This window comes from Rhea pennata, unplaced genomic scaffold (genome assembly GCF_028389875.1).
Source record: "Rhea pennata isolate bPtePen1 unplaced genomic scaffold, bPtePen1.pri scaffold_23_2, whole genome shotgun sequence".
Taxonomy (NCBI): domain Eukaryota; kingdom Metazoa; phylum Chordata; class Aves; order Rheiformes; family Rheidae; genus Rhea; species Rhea pennata.
The window spans coordinates 1,357,523-1,374,109 of NW_026907676.1; the positions used below are offsets into that span (position 1 = coordinate 1,357,523).

The window sequence follows — 16,587 nt, forward strand, 5'->3', positions numbered from 1 at the left end:
ACAGCAGGATTTTCAGATCAAAGTTTCTGTGTGCCTCCTCAAACAGGAGCCCCTGAAGGCTCCCAGGGAGCTGCAGGAGCATTGGGAACAAGGAACTGTTGCCTGGGCTGATGGTATTGGTGCAGCAGTCGTCCCTCTCACTTGCTGCTTGTCCTTGCCTCACCTCTGTAGCTGAGGAGGAGGGATGCTCTTCTCTTTTGGCACCCAAAACTCCTTTACAATGAGCCCCTGCCCCACTGCCTGCTGGCGAGGGGCCCCAATGTGGCCCCATTGCATCCTGTCCCCACTTCTTTCCATAGAGCTGCTGTGGAAGACAGAAGTTTCTTTTCTCTTCATTTCCTGCTTTTGCCCATAGCAAGACAGCAGAAAAATTTCACTCTTTCAGCAGAGTCCCCTACTTTTACACATCTGCTTTCTGCACTTTTTCAACACCCTCTGTATTCCCTGCCTACCGCTACCACACAGCCCAGTTCCTGTCCTTTGCTCCAGCAGCATGCTAAGATTGAGAAAGCCTAAGTGGGCTGTGTATGTGGGGGAAATAAAATAAATAACGAGATGTCAGCATGAACAGCAGTGGGATGGCAAAGCAGGTGGTGTATGGAAATGCCATGTCAGACACCCCAAAGAAGTCATGTCCTTCCAAAATCTGCCAAGTGGAAATGACATACAAAGCTAAACAATTCTGAAGGCTTGTGGAATTTGGTGCCTCTGGTTGTGCATGATGCCAGGGACACAGGGCTGTAAGAAGCACTTGGGAGAGGGCCAAGCCTTGCAGGAGGCAGCCTCGGCTGGAGCTGAGCCCTGGTAGGAGCAGGAGAGAGCAAGGCAGAAGTCTTGCGGGTGATCTGCTTCTTCTGCTAGCCAGGCTGTCTGGGCAGAGGCTTTGTCAGTGTGGGGCAAGAGACAGGAAATGGCAGCTGCCTTGGGCACCCCCAGATATGTCCTTGCAGGCTGCCAGGCAGAGCATGCAGTCAGCCTGCCGGCAGGCAGAGACCTCCTGCTCCTTGCCAGCACTTCCCACCTGCTCCTCGGCAGCTCCGGGGAGTCGGGCAGAGGCTTTCAAAGCCACCATCATGGTCATCTCTGCAGCTTTGCGAGGACACGTGCAGAAGCCTGTGAGCCCTGTGTGTTGGGCAGCCAAGGCAGCCTGTGCCTTTGGTGGGAGCAAGCTGGGCTCCGGCTGTGCTGCACTGCTGCGTGCAGCTGCTGCTGGCCACCTGTGGGCAGAAGGCTCACAGGGTGGAGGCGGTTGACTTGGTCCGAGTGGCTGGTGAAGAGCAGGAAACCTGAGGGCCGTGTGCAAGGGAAGCTCTGGCTGCACGCGGCCTGGCTGAGCTGGGCCCAGAGCTGCTCTCTGCCCCTCAGCACAGAGCTCATAGGCTCCATGGGGGCCTTGGAGCATGCAGGTTGCTGTGCTTTGTCCCAGGGAAAGTCCCGAGGACTGGCAAGAAATTCCCACCTGGCCGCAGCAGCTCCTGCCTGCCTCTTCCACCGCAGCTCCTTTGCCAAACCAGCTGCCTGCTCTCCGGGCAGCTCCCATGCCTGCTGCCTGCCCCTGCCTCCAGCCCCATGGCTCACCTCGCCCCTGCGCTCTGGCGTGCCTGGCAGTGCGTGTGCAGCCTGGCAGCAGACGTTTGCTGCTCCTCATCCCTCTGCATGATCCTCTGCTGGGGTCCTGCTGCTCTGGCCCCAAGGGCAGCTGCTGCCTCCTCAGGGAGCGGCTCTCCTCAGAGGGAGGACCCCGGGGGCTCTGTTCACAGCAGGGACACAGTCCCCATGGAGACAGCCCCATCACCATGGCCTTGGAGGCACCATGCCACCACCATCACCAAGCCCTGCTGCTCACTGTGGCAACACCCCTCACCAAGCCCCGGGGATCGCTGGGGGCACCCCCAGCACAACGCCTTGGCAGTCCCCATGGGCACACCCATCCCCATGGCCTTGCCTCCAAGCCTCTGCTTTCAGCTTTGGAGCCTGCCTGGCAGCTGACAGCTGGGCAGCACCACCAAGTTGCCTCTCTCCACACCTGCACTCCATGCCCCTTGCACAGGCTGCCCTTCTTCAGGCACTCCAGAGCACACAGCCACTCCAAGGCTACCCCTCGCTCTGCCTGCTAATCCTCAGCCCTCTCCAGTGGCTCCTTGTGCAGCTCACGCCACAGCTCCCTGCATTCCTGCTGCTGTCGTGATGGGCTTTTTTTTCCCCACACCACCTGGCACCTTTGCTTGCCATCCCAGGCCATTGCTTCCTCACTCTTCTTGCAGTCAGTGTCTCCTCTAGGTTGCTCCATCACCAGCTTGCCCAGCTGAATCACCATTAGCTCAGCACTTGGCAAGTCTCTTGCCAAAGAAATGCTGCCACCCTTGTTTGAGCGATGCTGTGAAAAAAACCCTGCAAATAGTAAACAAGACTCAAGGAAAACAAGGGAGGAAGAGTCAGAAGCAGAGAAGGTGTGCTAGCTTTGTGGATCTACCTCCTAGCACCCATCTCTGTGCAGAAATAAAGAAACAATTTTCTGGACCCTGTGTGTCTATTGGGTGCTTGCACACTGGGTAATAGAACGCAGTTTGGGGACAACACAGGGATAACTACAAATAGTCTGAACACGGGCTGGGGAAGCTCTAGGGTGAAGGAGTGGCCCACGCAGGGCAGCGTCATTCCCCCACAGAGAGGGGTCTGCATGGGGTAGGGCTCCTCACAGCTCCTGCTCACCCCCAGGACACTTCCCAGGGGCTTCTCAGCATGTAGCTGCAGGCAGGGATGACACCAAAGGCAAGGAGCTTCCCCACATCTCTGCTTTCAGGTCCCTGCTGCTGGTGTGGGGGGAAGGGAGAGGAGCTGCCAAGCCTGGACAAGAGCCTGAGACTCCAAAGCTGATGGAGAGACCAGCAGGTCTGAAGGAAGCTCACAAAGTTCCTTCCCCGGCATGCACAGCACCAGCAGCACCTTTGCGAACCCCAGCAGGATCTGTCCTCGCTACCCCGAGCACCTGCCAACATGCAGATGCCCCTCAACACTGCCTCGCTGCCAGGAGGTGTCTGTGGGGCAGAGCTGAGCACACAGGGGTGTTGGGAACTGCTGGGAAACTATTCCTTTCTTCATGATTCTACTTGTAGATTATTAATCTGTAACTAGCTGATACACTCAGCTTTGTGCCTGCATAAGAACTCGCAGCAACCTCCACATTTCCTGAATCCTGCTTTAGAGCAGAAATTCTTGTCGCAGCATGGCAGCCTGAGAGGTGCAGAGAAGCCCTGAGCTGTGAGAGCTCCATCACTAGTGAAACCTAAGGCAGCAGGTGAAGAGTGAAAAGAAGAGAGAAGCCGCTTTCTTTGCCTCTTCTACTGCTTGATGTTCCCTCCTAATGGAAAGCTGAAACGCTCTGGGTGGGTGGTGAAACTGATGGGGAAAGCAAAGAGGCATGAGCTGCTGCTCTACTGAATGGTGGAGGTGCAGGGGTAAGGAGTCAGTTTGTATTTGCTGCCAGGGATAAGATTTTTTTAATCAAACATTTTTTTTCCCTGCTGTAATCTGGACGGTAGCTCAAAAGATGTCTGTCACGACAGAGAAGCAAAACAAATCTCCACAAGATTGTGCCGTCCTGCAGGTGTGTGTGTGTGGGGAGGGATTTGGGGGCTCTTGGAGCAAGCTATCTTTCTGTACAAAAGTCTGGAAAACATTGATGCAAGCCCCCAGAGAAGAGAAATTTTCTGGGCACTCAGAGCAACACAGGCAGGACCCAGCGATGTTGAGGGAAACCCATCCCAGCCATACCAAACCAACCACTCTCTCCAGAGGACATTCCTAACCCTTGGGCTGGGAGTAGGAGAGGAGATGGGGGAACAGTCATCCCAGACTTGCTTCCATCAGGCCCTCAGCTCCACAACGTGTCATAGGTTCAGCTGAGTTCTCTCAGGCAACACTTCCCATGCCTCTGGTGCATGGAGAAGACTGGGTAGGCACACAGGAGACAAGGGAGAGAAAGGGCAGAGATGCCAGCAGGTAGAGTTGGGCTCCCTGCATCACAGATGACTAGAGGCTGACTAAGGAAATTAACTCCTGTAGGGACTTGGAAAGGCACATCTCGGACACTATTTAAGGGGGGTGGAGTCTCCCTCCTGCAAGACTTGCCCCAGCACTCTGCAGAGACTAGGAAGAGCAGGAAGGTTGGTTATAAGGACGCTTGCAAGCTTTAGCAGCTGCAGAGCTGGGAGGTGCCCTTACAAACTTCTGAATGCAGGCCCTGAGGCATTGCAGTGCCTCGTAGGCTCTGCACCAGAGCCCAGAGAGCAGCACTGCAGTATGAGGGATGTCCTGAGAAGCCTTGAATCCTCAAATGTGGGAGATCCAGGGTGCCAGAGCTGTACAGATCGCGGGAGGGCAAGGGTGCCAGTGTGGATCCAGGGTGCCTGGGCTGCACAGATCCCTGGAGGAGCCAGGGGGCTGGTGTGGGAAGGGCAGGGGGCTGAGGAGCGTACCCAGGGGAGAAGCAGAGCCCCAAAGTGACACTGAAAAGCCCAAGGACCATCTGAAGCCCAGAGTTGAGACCTGGCTTTTCTCAGGCTCACACAGAAGGAAAGGTGGACTAAGTTCATGGGAAATGGGAAAACTTCCTCCAATTGGCTACATGGCCTGACCAATGGCTTTGGAATCTGGCAGGGACGAGTCTCCTAGGCAAAGCCCGCTAGATGATGTGTGTTTGCTCTTTTCTGGCATGTCATCTCTATCTTAAGCACCACAGACCGAGAAACCTTGCTGAAGGCTTCTCAAATCAAAGAGCCTGCTTTGGTGCCTAAAGGAGGAAGGTTACGTCCTGTCCCTTATTCTCCTATACCCTACTTCAAATAAAAGAGCGATCCACAGCAGCCACCAGTTTTGAGGCTCATCTAAGCATCTCAGCCTGTGGCCACCCTTTGTGCTTTTTCATCCCACCGGACTTTGATCCTGTAAAAATGCCAAACCCCAACCCAACCCTCAAACCCCAGATTCCTGCACAGAATCCTGTTGCCTAGTGCAGCAGCCAGGGAGTGCAGGAGCACAGCAGTGACCTCTCCAGGTCCCCACTTCAGATGTTTCCCTGACTTTGGCACCACCTGGAGACATTCTTGAAGGACTTATCAGAAAGTTTGGGAAAATAACTGGGGGAAGGGAGATGCCTGCTTTCCAGGAGGGGAGAGGAAATCTCTCTGCTCTCTCCCTGGCGGTGCCATCTCCATGGCACTGACCTGCTGTGCCTCCAGATGACACAAGCTGAGGTCACAGCGGGATGTGCTGCATCACAGGGAGGTCTCCATGGTGTCCTGGGGGAGGGCCCTCACTTCCCTCCGAGACCTAGGCACTGCTGGGCACTGCTCACGCCCTCCCTGCCGCTGCCCTTGTAGTGGCTCCATGGCAAGACTGGAGACAGGAGTTAATGGGGGCTGTGCTGGGATCCATCACTGACACGCAGAGGAACAGGAGCACGATGAAAAGGAGTGTTGGGTGAAGGGAAGAACATCCCTCCTCCTGGGCTGCAGAGGTGAGCCGAGGGCAAAGAGGCAAGATGGAGGACTGCTGGATGGACACCATCAGCCGAGACCACAGTTCCTTGTTCCCAAGGCTCCTGCAGCTCTCCACTGAGGGTAAGGGCTTCGGGTACTTCTTCCCGAGATGTTGCACAAAGATTGGTAACTGCAAAAACTGCTGTGAATCCAGGGCTGTGGGGGTGGCTGGACAGGACTGGGGGCTGCCACAAGAGTCATCTCTGAGGGTCCCATCTGTCTTAGTGGACAGCCAGGACTCCTGGGTCATGGGGCAGGAGATGCGCTGAGCCTCAAGGCTTCTGTGGGGCCAGCTCCATTGCCTTTTGGGGTCTGTGGGGGGCATGGGAATGCATGGCAGGTTTTCCACGGATCGTGTCCCCCTTTGCGATCTGGCTCTGAGAAGAATTGGGGTCCTGCATCCCAGAGGCTGGGGCAGCCTGCTGCTCTCATGGGGCTCTCAAGAACCTGCTGACATGTCCATGTACAATAAGGAAACCACCTTGTAATGACCCCAGGTCCCCTGCCTGTTTGAGAGGACCTCTGTTCCTTTCATGCTTGGTACAAGTTGGTACAGCATGTTTTGGGCTCAGAGAAGCCATCTCGAGATGGTCATAGCCTGTGTCCTTGCGCAGGTTGGACTCAAAACATCTGCATGCAACAGAAAGCCTATTTGGGAGAGCACCTTGGAAACAGGTGGAGGCACGGTGCCCACTGCCAAGTCCTGACTGACCCAAGGATTTTTCTCTGAGCTATGGGGTGCAGTGCTGCAGTAAGCCCAAAAGAGCCATCTCCCCCAGTCCCTTCACGACCCCACACCCCCACTTCCTAGCACCAGCAGGCTCAGAGCTGGTCCCCAGCCTCACTGCCCTGTGCCCCCATGGGGCTCCTCAGCCCTCTGGAGCGACCCCTCGGGGTACAGCCCGGCCCCACACAGAGCAGCCCCTGCTGGGCCATGGCCCAGCCCTGCCAGGCGCAGCGGGAGGGCTGCCAAGCCCTGGGGCTACCCTGGGGAAGGGGCTGGGGCAGGAGGGCCGAGAGGACACTGCCCTGCCCTGGTGGCAGCAGCACGTTGCCCGCAGGCTCCGGCGCCCCGGCCATTCCCAGGGCCCCAGCGCCCGCACCAGGGCTGGCACCAGCACAGGCCCCAGGGCTGCCCTCCAAGCCCAGCACGGCCCCCAGGGCACAGGGCAGCAAGAAGCCCCACGGGGCCCCTGCAGCAGAGCGGCCGCCTCGGGGGCCCTGCACTGCCCGGGCACCTGGCGCTGGGCTGCCCCCAGGCCCTGCCGCGCCCCGCGCTGCCGCCCACAAGATGGCGCCGTCCCGCGGTGGGAGATGAGGGGGCAGAGCTGGCTGCCAGGGCAGGAGGGCGCAGCGTTGCCATGGCATCGCCTGAGTGCAGCCCTCCTATTGGCTGTCCTGAGGAGGAGGGCGGGGATGGATTGGAATGACGGCTCTGTCAGCCAATCGTAGTCCAGAGGTGGAAAAGGCCAAGGGAAGAGCGAGGTGCGAGAAGGGAGGGAGCGAAGCAGGCGAGAAGGGAGCAGGAGTGAGAGCGGGTGCGAGTGGGGCTGGTGGGGGCTGCGGGTGCGTTCAAATGCCGGCGGGTGCCCTCTCGCTGCAGCAGGGGCAGCGGTGCTGGCGAGGGGGCTGCTTTCCTGCAGGAGCTCCCGAAGAGGCTGTTGGGGCTGTGACCACGGCCATCAGCAGGTCTGTGGCATGGCTGTGTGTTTTTGAGATCATTTCTGCCTGAGCAGCTGATCAGCCAGGATTTGTCTCGTGGCTGAGGAAGTTCTAGTGAGGTAATTTTTGCCTCAGAGTCTTCTTGGCCAAAGAAAGACAGAGACATTGTTGTGCAGGTGACTGTGAGGTCCTGTCCTTCTGAGTCCCTGATAGACCGGCAGCAGGCAGTTAGGCCTGGGCGTTGAGTGTGAGGTCTCTTGTCCAAGTCCCTTCTAGGGCAGCAGTGGTTCGTGGCAGGGGAAGTTACTTTGAGGAAATTTCTGTCCCTGAAGGCCATAGCAGCAGCAGGCATGTGTTGGGGGTTTGCACTTGTGAGGTCCCCTCTCTGTGAGCAGCTGACAGGTCAGGAGAAGCAACATGGCCTGGATGGTGGTGGTGAGGTGACTCCTGGTTTTGTGCCCAGGGTAGGACTTGACCCCTGCAGAGCTCTACAGCAATATGGAACTGCAGCTACTCAGTCAAGCAGAAGTACATGCTCCATACCATCTGTCACAAATTCTGTTCCACTCCATCATCCTGCGTTAGTCCTGCTCCGTTTAAAATGCAGATGATGTTCTCTGGTGAACGTGGACATGCAGTTTGACTTTGTACTTCTTGCTGAGTAGAGTCTTGCAGCCTATTCCTGGTCAGCTAGAGTCCAAGTAGAGTTTTGAAGCTGCTAAATGAATCTAGTGCTGATGTGCACAATGATATTAGTAATCTCTGATTCCCAGGGTGTGTGTGTGTGTGCTTTAGAAATTCCCCCTGTTGAAACAGTAGGGAGGCTGTGAGATTTTCCTGCAAGGTCTGAATGCTGTGCCTGTCTTTTAGGTGTCCATCTGCTTTTATGACGCATTTGGAAGTGTAACACGTTAGAGGTCTCTGAGTTTCTGTCCGAGTATGCAGTCACTGGAGAAGGAGTGCAAAGGGTGTTGGAGGGAAATGAAGGCATGTCATCCCCCCAAAGTTATGGGCCCCATTTTCAAAGAGATTTCATTTTCATGGAAGCTGAGACACAAGCAAGAGGCAAGAGCTGGCCTGCTCCTCCCTTGTGAGAGCCCCTTGCTCTGTGCTTTCTGGAGGTGGGAAGTGAGCAGGCCCTGGGCTGTGAGTGGATGCTGAGAGGTAGTGCCTGTTGCAAGGCCTTGGAGGAGCAGAAGAGAGTTGAAGGATGTAGAGTTGGGCTTTGTGTGTTGTGGGGCACATAGGGGTGCCCTGCCAGCTGTCATATGTGGTGCAGTGCTGTGTGTGTCGCTGATACAATTGTGGATGTTGGCTGACAACCCTTTTTAGAGGCGAGGGGCAATGAATGCGGTTTGCATCCCTGTGCAGGCATGGCCTGTAGTGGGGCTGGGTGGTAGCTGCAATGTCTCGGTGGTCAACATGGAGGAAGGTAGCTGGAGAGAGCAGTACAGTGCAGGGAAAGTGCTGCCAGGTTGGGGAGCTGAGGAGCCCTGTGAAGTAAGGATGTGTTTGCTCAAAGGACCGAGGCTGCTGTGGTGTCATGGGCCAGAGATGCTGGCAGACTGCTGCCTTCAGTGCGCTGAGGTCCAGGCCTTGAGCTTGCTAAGCTCTTGCCAGGATGTGCAGGTAGGATGCTGCCTAATGGATCCGGAGTGTTTCTCCTTGTTCTGAGATGCAAACAAAGCCTGCTTTTTCCTTCCTTGCCTCTTGTTTGCTTTTCCTGATGAAATCTTTTATCTGCAGCAGTGTTTGCTGAGAGAGGAGGAGCAGGCGGGGGATGCTGGTTGGGAAGTGGGCAAGGGAATGCTGTAAGCTCTTTGAAGGAGTGAAGGCCTTCTGGCAAGATGGTTGTTGGAGGCAGGCAGGTGTGTTCTTGGGAGCTGACTGTCAAGGGGCTGTGTTGGAGCTGTGTGGTGGCCCCAGTGGTTTGGTGCTCAGCCATGGGAGGAGGTGCCTGGACAGAGCAGTGTTGTGCTCCTAGAGCCCGGCCTGCGATCACTGTGTCCTTCTGGGAAACGTGGGTGAGGACTCTTGGTGACCGTGTTCTGACCTTAGAGCATCCTGGTGTGAGCCAGAGATGCTTACAGTTTGGTGATTTCTGTCAGCTGAGGTTCAGGCTTGCAGTTTTTGAAGGTCTTGTGCTTTCCTGAGTCTTTGAGATTTTACCGTTTCCCCTGGAGAAAGCAATCTTCTCACTCCTTCAAGGCTTTCTGTCCTTGGTCAGTGGTGGAGGCAGCATCTGCAAAGCCACTGGTGCCTTTGGAAGGAGTCTGAGAACAGCAGATGCCTTGAGCCTGCAATGGGGAGACATCTGGAGATAGGGATCTAACAGCCTGCTGAAGGCAGGTCCCAGTGGAGCAGGTCTATTTGGGCCTTTCTCAGTAGAGTTTTGATTATCTGCCTGGATGGAGATGTGGGGACGTGCCTGGATCCCTGTGCCACAGTTTGGCCACCCTCCTGGAGAACAAGGGTTCTTAATATGTAAGAAGAATTTGCCATTGTCCAATTTGTCCCTGTGGCCTCTCATGCTCTCAGTGTGCACCTCCAAAAAAATCCATCTCTGTCTTGTCTGTGCCCTCCATAAGCCAGCTGTGCACAGCATGCGTGTCCCTCTTGGCTTTGTCTTGTCTAGGCTTAAGAATCCCAGCTCTCTCAGCCTCTACCTGTATGCCCCATGCTCCAGGCCTTGACTGTCTTGGTGTCCCTGTGCTGGACCCCTTGCTGTGTGTTTGTGCCTTTGCAGAACTGGGGTGTCCAGAGGGGACCCGATATACAGACATGGTCTCAGCTGTGCCAAAAAGAGGAGTAGAAGCTTTCAGTGGCCCCACAGGCTGTACTCTCACAAATACAGCTCAGCGCAGAGGGGAGACATTTGCCACCGACTGTTGCGACTGTGGAAGGCCAGCAGAGCTGACAGTAACACTCTGATTTTCTCTTTCTTTCTAGGTTACTCCAGTCCTGTATGTTGCTGGTGTAGTCCTAGAACTGCTGAGGATGGAGGCAGGATGCCAGGGTGTGTGCCTGTACCTTTCAACATCTTTGCCACCATTGTGATCTGTCTGTGAAAGCAGCTGCAAGAGGTGAGGTGCTGAATGAGGTGAGGCTACTTCGAGTGGATGTGAAAGCTTCTGTAAGTGCGCCTGGCTTCCATGGGTGACTTGGGGTGTAGGTTCACGTCCGCTGTGCTGCAACTTCTGCATCGCACAAATGCTGTTAGTGCCAGCTTGCTCTGCAAATGCTACTGTGTTCCCTCCTTTTCCAAGAAGGCTGTGGTGCCACATATTTGTGTGAGTGTCCCAAAGCCTCTGTAGCTTGAAATTGAGGATGTCTCACAGTTGTTGGGTTCCTGTCTCTGTGAGGGGTGAAGATGTGCCCAGGGTCAGGTTGTGAATGCAGCTGTGGAGCTCAGAGTGCTGCTGCAAAGCCCGTGCAGCCAGACAGGTGGCATTTCAGCAGACCGCCAGGCTGGGGCTGTCTGCTTGCTTGGGCCTCATTTCAAAGCCTCTGCACACTTTTTCCCTTCACAGGGACTTCTTGTCCAAGTAAATAAAGGAAAGGAAGCGAGGTTACTTTGGTCTCAGGAGGCCTCAATCTCAGTAGGCCTTAAGAACTCTCAAATGTTTCTACATTATATCTGTAGCGTTGTATTATTAAAGAAAAACCCCATCCCTGCCCTGAGTAGGTGGAGGTTCCTGAGATTGTGGGGGTGGAAAGTAGCAGCCTGCTCTGCCTGAAGAAAGCAGAATCCTCCCCTCTGAAAACAGCAGCATTGCCCAATGAGCCAGCCCTGTGCTTGATCTTGTGCTGATCATTTGCACATGCCCTGTGAGCCTAGAGTGCCTTGGCCGCCTTGTGATGTTAGCACAAGAGCTTCCCTGTGTGCCTGTGTTTTGGAGGGACGGGAAGGCAGTGAGCAGAGCTGCCTTCTGGGGAGTGTGAGTGGCCAGTGTCCTGCAGACCCATCTTCTTGCTGGCTCTTGGTTGCATGTAGCAGACGAGGCAGCTGTGTGGGGCAGAGACAGTGTGTTTGTAGACTAGCTGGCACAGCAGAGGTCTGGTATGAGGTTGATGGCTGTTGCAGTGCTGAGTTGCTCTGTCAGTGTCAGACAGCCTTTCCAGTGCAGCTGTTCCCTGGGCTGATCTCTTTACGTAAGCCCTGGAAATGGAAGTGTCATCCTGCTGTCATTTTGTAGATGCTTGTGGTGGTTGCATTTCCCCACTTGCAGCAAAGAGTTACGCGGCAGGCACAAACATGGAGCTGGGCTCAGTGAGGCTCTTGGCTGGGCTCAGTTTGTAGGAAGGAAAAATCTCAGAGGCTGCCACTTGAAGGTTTCTCTTTGGCATCATTCCTGGTGGGAGAGCAGAAGAGAAAAGGGGCACAAATCTCCCTGGGAAAGCTAACATCACCCCCCAGCGAGTGCTGCATTCATCCTGTGCAGCCTTAGACCCTTGTGATGCAGATGTCTGCCTGTGGATGACTCTCTTTGTGCTCCATTTACCATCATTGCAGAGAAGCAGCAGCTGCCAAAGTGTCGTTCCGCTACTCCACAAGCCCACAGCTGAAGACACAAGGTGCACTAGGCCTTGTCCGCCTTGAGATCCACAGGGCTCTCTAGAGGCTCCAAAACTTGCTGGGAGACAGACCCCCTGGAGAGTTTACGCCACTGCCTGCCAGACTGAGGTGAGGCTGCCCATCCTGCAAGCACAAGTGGTGTGCCAAGGAGCTGAGAGTTTTACGCTTCTCAGGTCCCCTTTGGAAATGGAACTTCAATTAAATTCATTCACCAAAGCTAGGGAGCTAAGTTGTTTGATTCTGCTGGCACTTCCACCAGTAAGCTGGCCACTTTCAGAGGTAAATTGGGTCGAGCCAACAGTGGTACATGCATCAAACTGGAAACGGAGGCTGTCATCTGCCCCCCTCTCTTTTCTACATACCACTTACTCTTTTGAACTCTGATGGCCCTGAAGACCAAGAATCCATTACCCTACTGAGACGCTAAAGGTACATACTGCCACTCCCCTATTCCCTTCTATGGTAAATGGGAACAATATTCCAGCAAGTAGTTCAGCCACAGCGTCTTGGGCCTGGTCTCCTAGTGCCGTCTGTTTCCACCACCCTAAAGGCAAAGAGATGAGCTCCTCTGAGCCAGGCTGTGGGGCACTGCATGACGATGTGGGGAGAGTGCCTGGTCCCCAAAGCTGTGCAACATCACAAATGGATGTACCCCCTCCCAACGTAGTCATGCCCAAATCCTTGTGTGGGAAGGTTAGGGCTCTGCAAAGTACCTGCCCATGAAACTTGTGGTGTGGAATGCGCAGGAATGTCGCCGGCAGTGGGAAATATGGACTCATTCTGCAGGGTCTCTCCAGCCGCATCCTATCAGCCCATGGCCTTTTGTTCACGCACCTCAAGAGCACCTTGGACTTCACCGTGAGCAAGGTGGGTGATGCAATGCAGGCTGGGAGAAGAACCGGACAGGTCAGCGTTCGCTCACATGGGACACAATTCATCGTCCCCAGCGTAAAGCACATGTGAGTCATAGAAGGGAGACAGAAGCGCTGAGGAGCCACGCAGATGGCATGGAAAGATGGTGCTGGGCAGGAGACAGGAAAGCAAACAGTTGGAATTGTCCACCCGCGACCTGAAGCCAGGCACGCCATCGCGAAGCCCTCATCCCCCAGCAGCTCACTCTGCTTTCCCCAGGCCGCCCCTCCTACAGCCCAGCTGCCAACGCTCCTGTCTGCACCTGATCTGGCACCAGCCTCTCTCCTGCCCACTGCTCTCAGCAACCTGCCTGCTCTCCATCATAACAGCACAAGGGCTCATGCTGGAAGCTTCCCCCCAGCCTTGTGCTGAGGTGACACCGGGAGCATGGGGGTGGGGAAGTGCCTGTGAGAAAGATGAGCAGGGGTCAGGCAGCGTGATCTGCTCTTGCAGATCTGCAGGGTGGCCCTGGGAGGAGACATCAGAGACGCCATGCATTTCCTCACCTCATTGCAGGGGCCCTGGGGAGAGAGTGCCAGAGCCTGCATTGCTCAGCCCTGCCAACTCCCACAGCCAAAGCCATACTCACCAGGGCTGCAGCCCAGTTCGCAGGAGCCATTGGACGTGCTGAGGTGACGCACCTCCCGGAGGTGATCTTGCTGCTGCTTAAAAGAAGCTTCCAAGTGGGGTTGTCAAGTTGTCATGTCCTGGTGCTGCTAGCTCTGCCTCCAAGCAGAGGAGAGCGAGGCAACTGAAGGCAATCTTCTTGTGTCCTGAGCTCTGGCAGCTCTCCAGCAGCTCCCATGCTACATGGCTTAAGGGAGTTGAAATGAACAAGAGCAAGAGCACTGCTGAAGAGAGCCAGTGCCAGCTTCTTACCTGGAAGGTAGCTCCCGCTCCAACACCGTGGCTTGCACTGCACAGCAACAGCACAAAGGGGAAGAATTAAAACACACAAGGAGATAAAATCCCATGGGCAGGTGGGGTGAGAGTGAAAGGAGCAAAACGTGGAGGCAATCTAAACCCAAACCCCAATCCAAACCATTCCTACCCGAAGCAGCTCAGTGCACATAATTCTCCCACCGCACTTACCTGCCTCTGTCCAGCTTCCAATGGGTGTGCAGAGCTCCTAAAAACAAGGCACCAGCAGGAACACCAGACAAAGCAGGGAAGGACAGGAGTCAGGGTGTCGTTCCTTTGCCTGCTGAGGGAGAGCAGAGGGTGACAGGAGGCAAGTGAGTCACGCTGAGGAACCTCTTAGAAGTCAGCTCCGGTATGGAGGAGGGAGATGTTGGGGACATCGCAGAGCTGTGGGACTTTGCTTCCAGACAGGACCTGCTCTGTCAGTGTTCAGCTGCTCTCTTGGCACAGCCTTTTACTGCTCTCTGCCATCGATCCTCACGTGTCCGTCTGGGGCTCCTGGACAGCACAGTAGTGGTCTGTGTCTATTGAAAACACAAATCCTGCAGTAGGAGAGCCCATGTTGCAGGGCCCAGATGCTGTATCTGGAGTGGTGTTGGCGTTCATCTCTCAGACTAGTGTAAAGGGCACAGACAACGAGAAAACTGTCTCACTGGGACTCCTCAGGGTCTCCCTGAATCCCCAGCATGGGGATGTTCTGACACCTTGCCTCTGCTCAGCATTTGTCATGGCACCCAGCTGCATTGCGCTGGTCTTTCTATAAACCTGGTGCTGCAGTGTCCTGCCAAAGGTACTTTTAGACAGCCAGCTCCTCGACTAACAGCTGTGGGGACAGACAGACGTGGTCATGTGTGCGGGCTCTGCACCTGCCAGTGCCTAGCCCAGCTCGTGCTCCAAGGTTTCCCCAGGAGCCCTTCATGCCCATCTTCAGCTCATTGAGAAGGACCTTAACGAGTCTTTGCCCCTAGCATTGCAGTTCCCCCTCCACCAAGGATGACACTACTCACCAACTGACTATCAGAGCTCGTCATGCTGAAGACAGCACTCAGAGTGCAGCACTCCAGCCCCCTTTCCACTTGCTTTGGTGTTCTTTTGTAGTCCTCATCTCCCCAGGCTTCTTGGACTGCTCTCATCTCTGCTTGCTGACTGTCTGCTGGGCAGTCCCACTGTCCCTCCTACTGCCGAGGCCATGCGTGCCTCTTGCTGGGCTGGGCACAGGCCTCAGAGCTGCTTGCCTTCCTCTTGGTGGGCAGCCGGGTCCTCCCGGGTGAGCGCTGCCTGTCCCTGCCATCAGCAAAGGGGACGTGGCTGCAGCCCTGCACAGCGCAAGCATCCGTGTCCTCCATGTGCCCCTGCTGGAGCTCTCTCTCCTCCCTGGAGGCAGCAGGGTAGCAGCTGGGGTGGCTCCAGCTAGTTTGGTTTGGCATGGCAGAGACTAGCGAGCTGCCCGCCCTGGCTTTGCTGTGGCTGCAGCTGGGTGTGTGGAGTGGCTGCTCTTTCTGCCCCGTGTCACCTTCCCCTGCTGGGGCTGAGTGCTCCGAATCTTAGGAGAGCACAATGCATTCAGGGCTTCTCTCTGCCGAGGGCTTCCAGTATCCCACAAGGACACAGCTGTCTGACGAGGAGTCACTGTCCTGGGGGTTGGCAGGAGCCGGCAACTGTCTCTGGGCTTCTCCTCCTGCTTGAGCTGCCCTGTTGTCAGAGTTTGTCTGTAGATCTTGGTGAGATTGTGTGGCTGTGGCAATGTCATGGGGGCCTGCATACGAGGTGACAGGAAGCGTTGTATAGCCAGGGCTGCCAGCTGGGGATGGACTCTGGGCTGGCCCTGGAGTCGTGGCTGTACCCGCAGCAGCTGCCGGGCTTAATGATGCTGAGGGGCCTCCTTTGTGCTGGCTGTGAGAGTGGCAATCATATATGGCCTGCTGGTCGTAGGTCTCCATGGTGCATGAGCACTGGGCAAAGCTGATGAGCTCGTGGACAAAATGCCTGGTGCGACTCAGCAGCAGCAGCTCTAAGTCGTCAGCAAAGGCCTGACTGTCCAGGTCATACCTCCTGAGGTTTGTCAGGACGATGAGCTCCGTGATGGTGATCAGTGACTGGTGGACTCCAAAGAGGACTCTCAGTTTGCGCTGGAGCCAGGGCAGCAACCTCTGAATGCTGTCCGGATTGCGGGAGAAGAACTCTGCTGAGATGTCTTGGGGGTGGCCGCCATGGGGAACCCTTTGAATGCGCATCCCTGTGCGGTACAGAGTGCGGCGGAAGTTCAGCATCTCCTCCTCTGTCGCTGGCACATGTCTCTGAGGTCTGCTCTCAGCACTGGCCTGCCTGTGCGGTGACAGCCTCCGGCTTGGCTCCCGCAGCCCTCCGGCTCTCTGCCTCTGCCTGCTGTGGCTTGGAGGCCCCTCCAGGCTGCTGCTGTCCTGGGCAGAGGATGGCATCTGAGGAGCAGGGGACTGCTGCTGCGGGTGAACTGCAGGGCGACGGTGCCTCCTGGTGGCAGGGCGCCGAGGAGCTCTCTGTCGCGGCCGCCTGGCACCAGAGCTATCTTTGGGAGGCCTCACGACATACTCCTGGTAGTCATCTTCTGCCAGCACTGTGTGCAGAATAGACTGGAAAACCTGCTTGCAGAGGGAGCATTCGGCCTTTGTTTTCGACCAGCGGAGCACACAACCAAAGCAGAACTTGTGGAAGCAGGGTTTCACGTAGGCAACGTCGTCTAAGCTGTCCAGACAGATGGGACATGTAGCATCTGGAGCTGCTGGTGTTGGGGTGGTGTGCTGCAGAGGGCTGGGGAGAGCTGAGGATGAGGAACTACCATCCATGGCAGGTACCTCAACTGCTGCTGCTGTGCTCTGCTGAAGAAAGAGAGGCCAAGATCATTCCCTTTGTCAGGAAGACTGTGAGGGTGATGTGGGGGCTGGACTATGGTGCAGGCGGGGGTGCAGAAGAACCATTGGCACACACTGAAACTCAGAG

At 55.9% G+C, this 16,587-nt stretch overlaps 1 protein-coding gene across 1 annotated transcript; it reads right to left on the reverse strand.

Moving 5' to 3' along the window:
- Positions 1 to 15,155: 15,155 nt before the first annotated feature.
- LOC134154331 (E3 ubiquitin-protein ligase Topors-like) lies at positions 15,156 to 16,379 on the reverse strand (the record flags this gene model as incomplete). The annotated part of the gene is made up of 1 exon (XM_062601081.1): positions 15,156 to 16,379. A coding segment is annotated over one exon (1,224 nt), but the record flags the coding sequence as incomplete, so codon positions are not given.
- Positions 16,380 to 16,587: the final 208 nt, after the last annotated feature.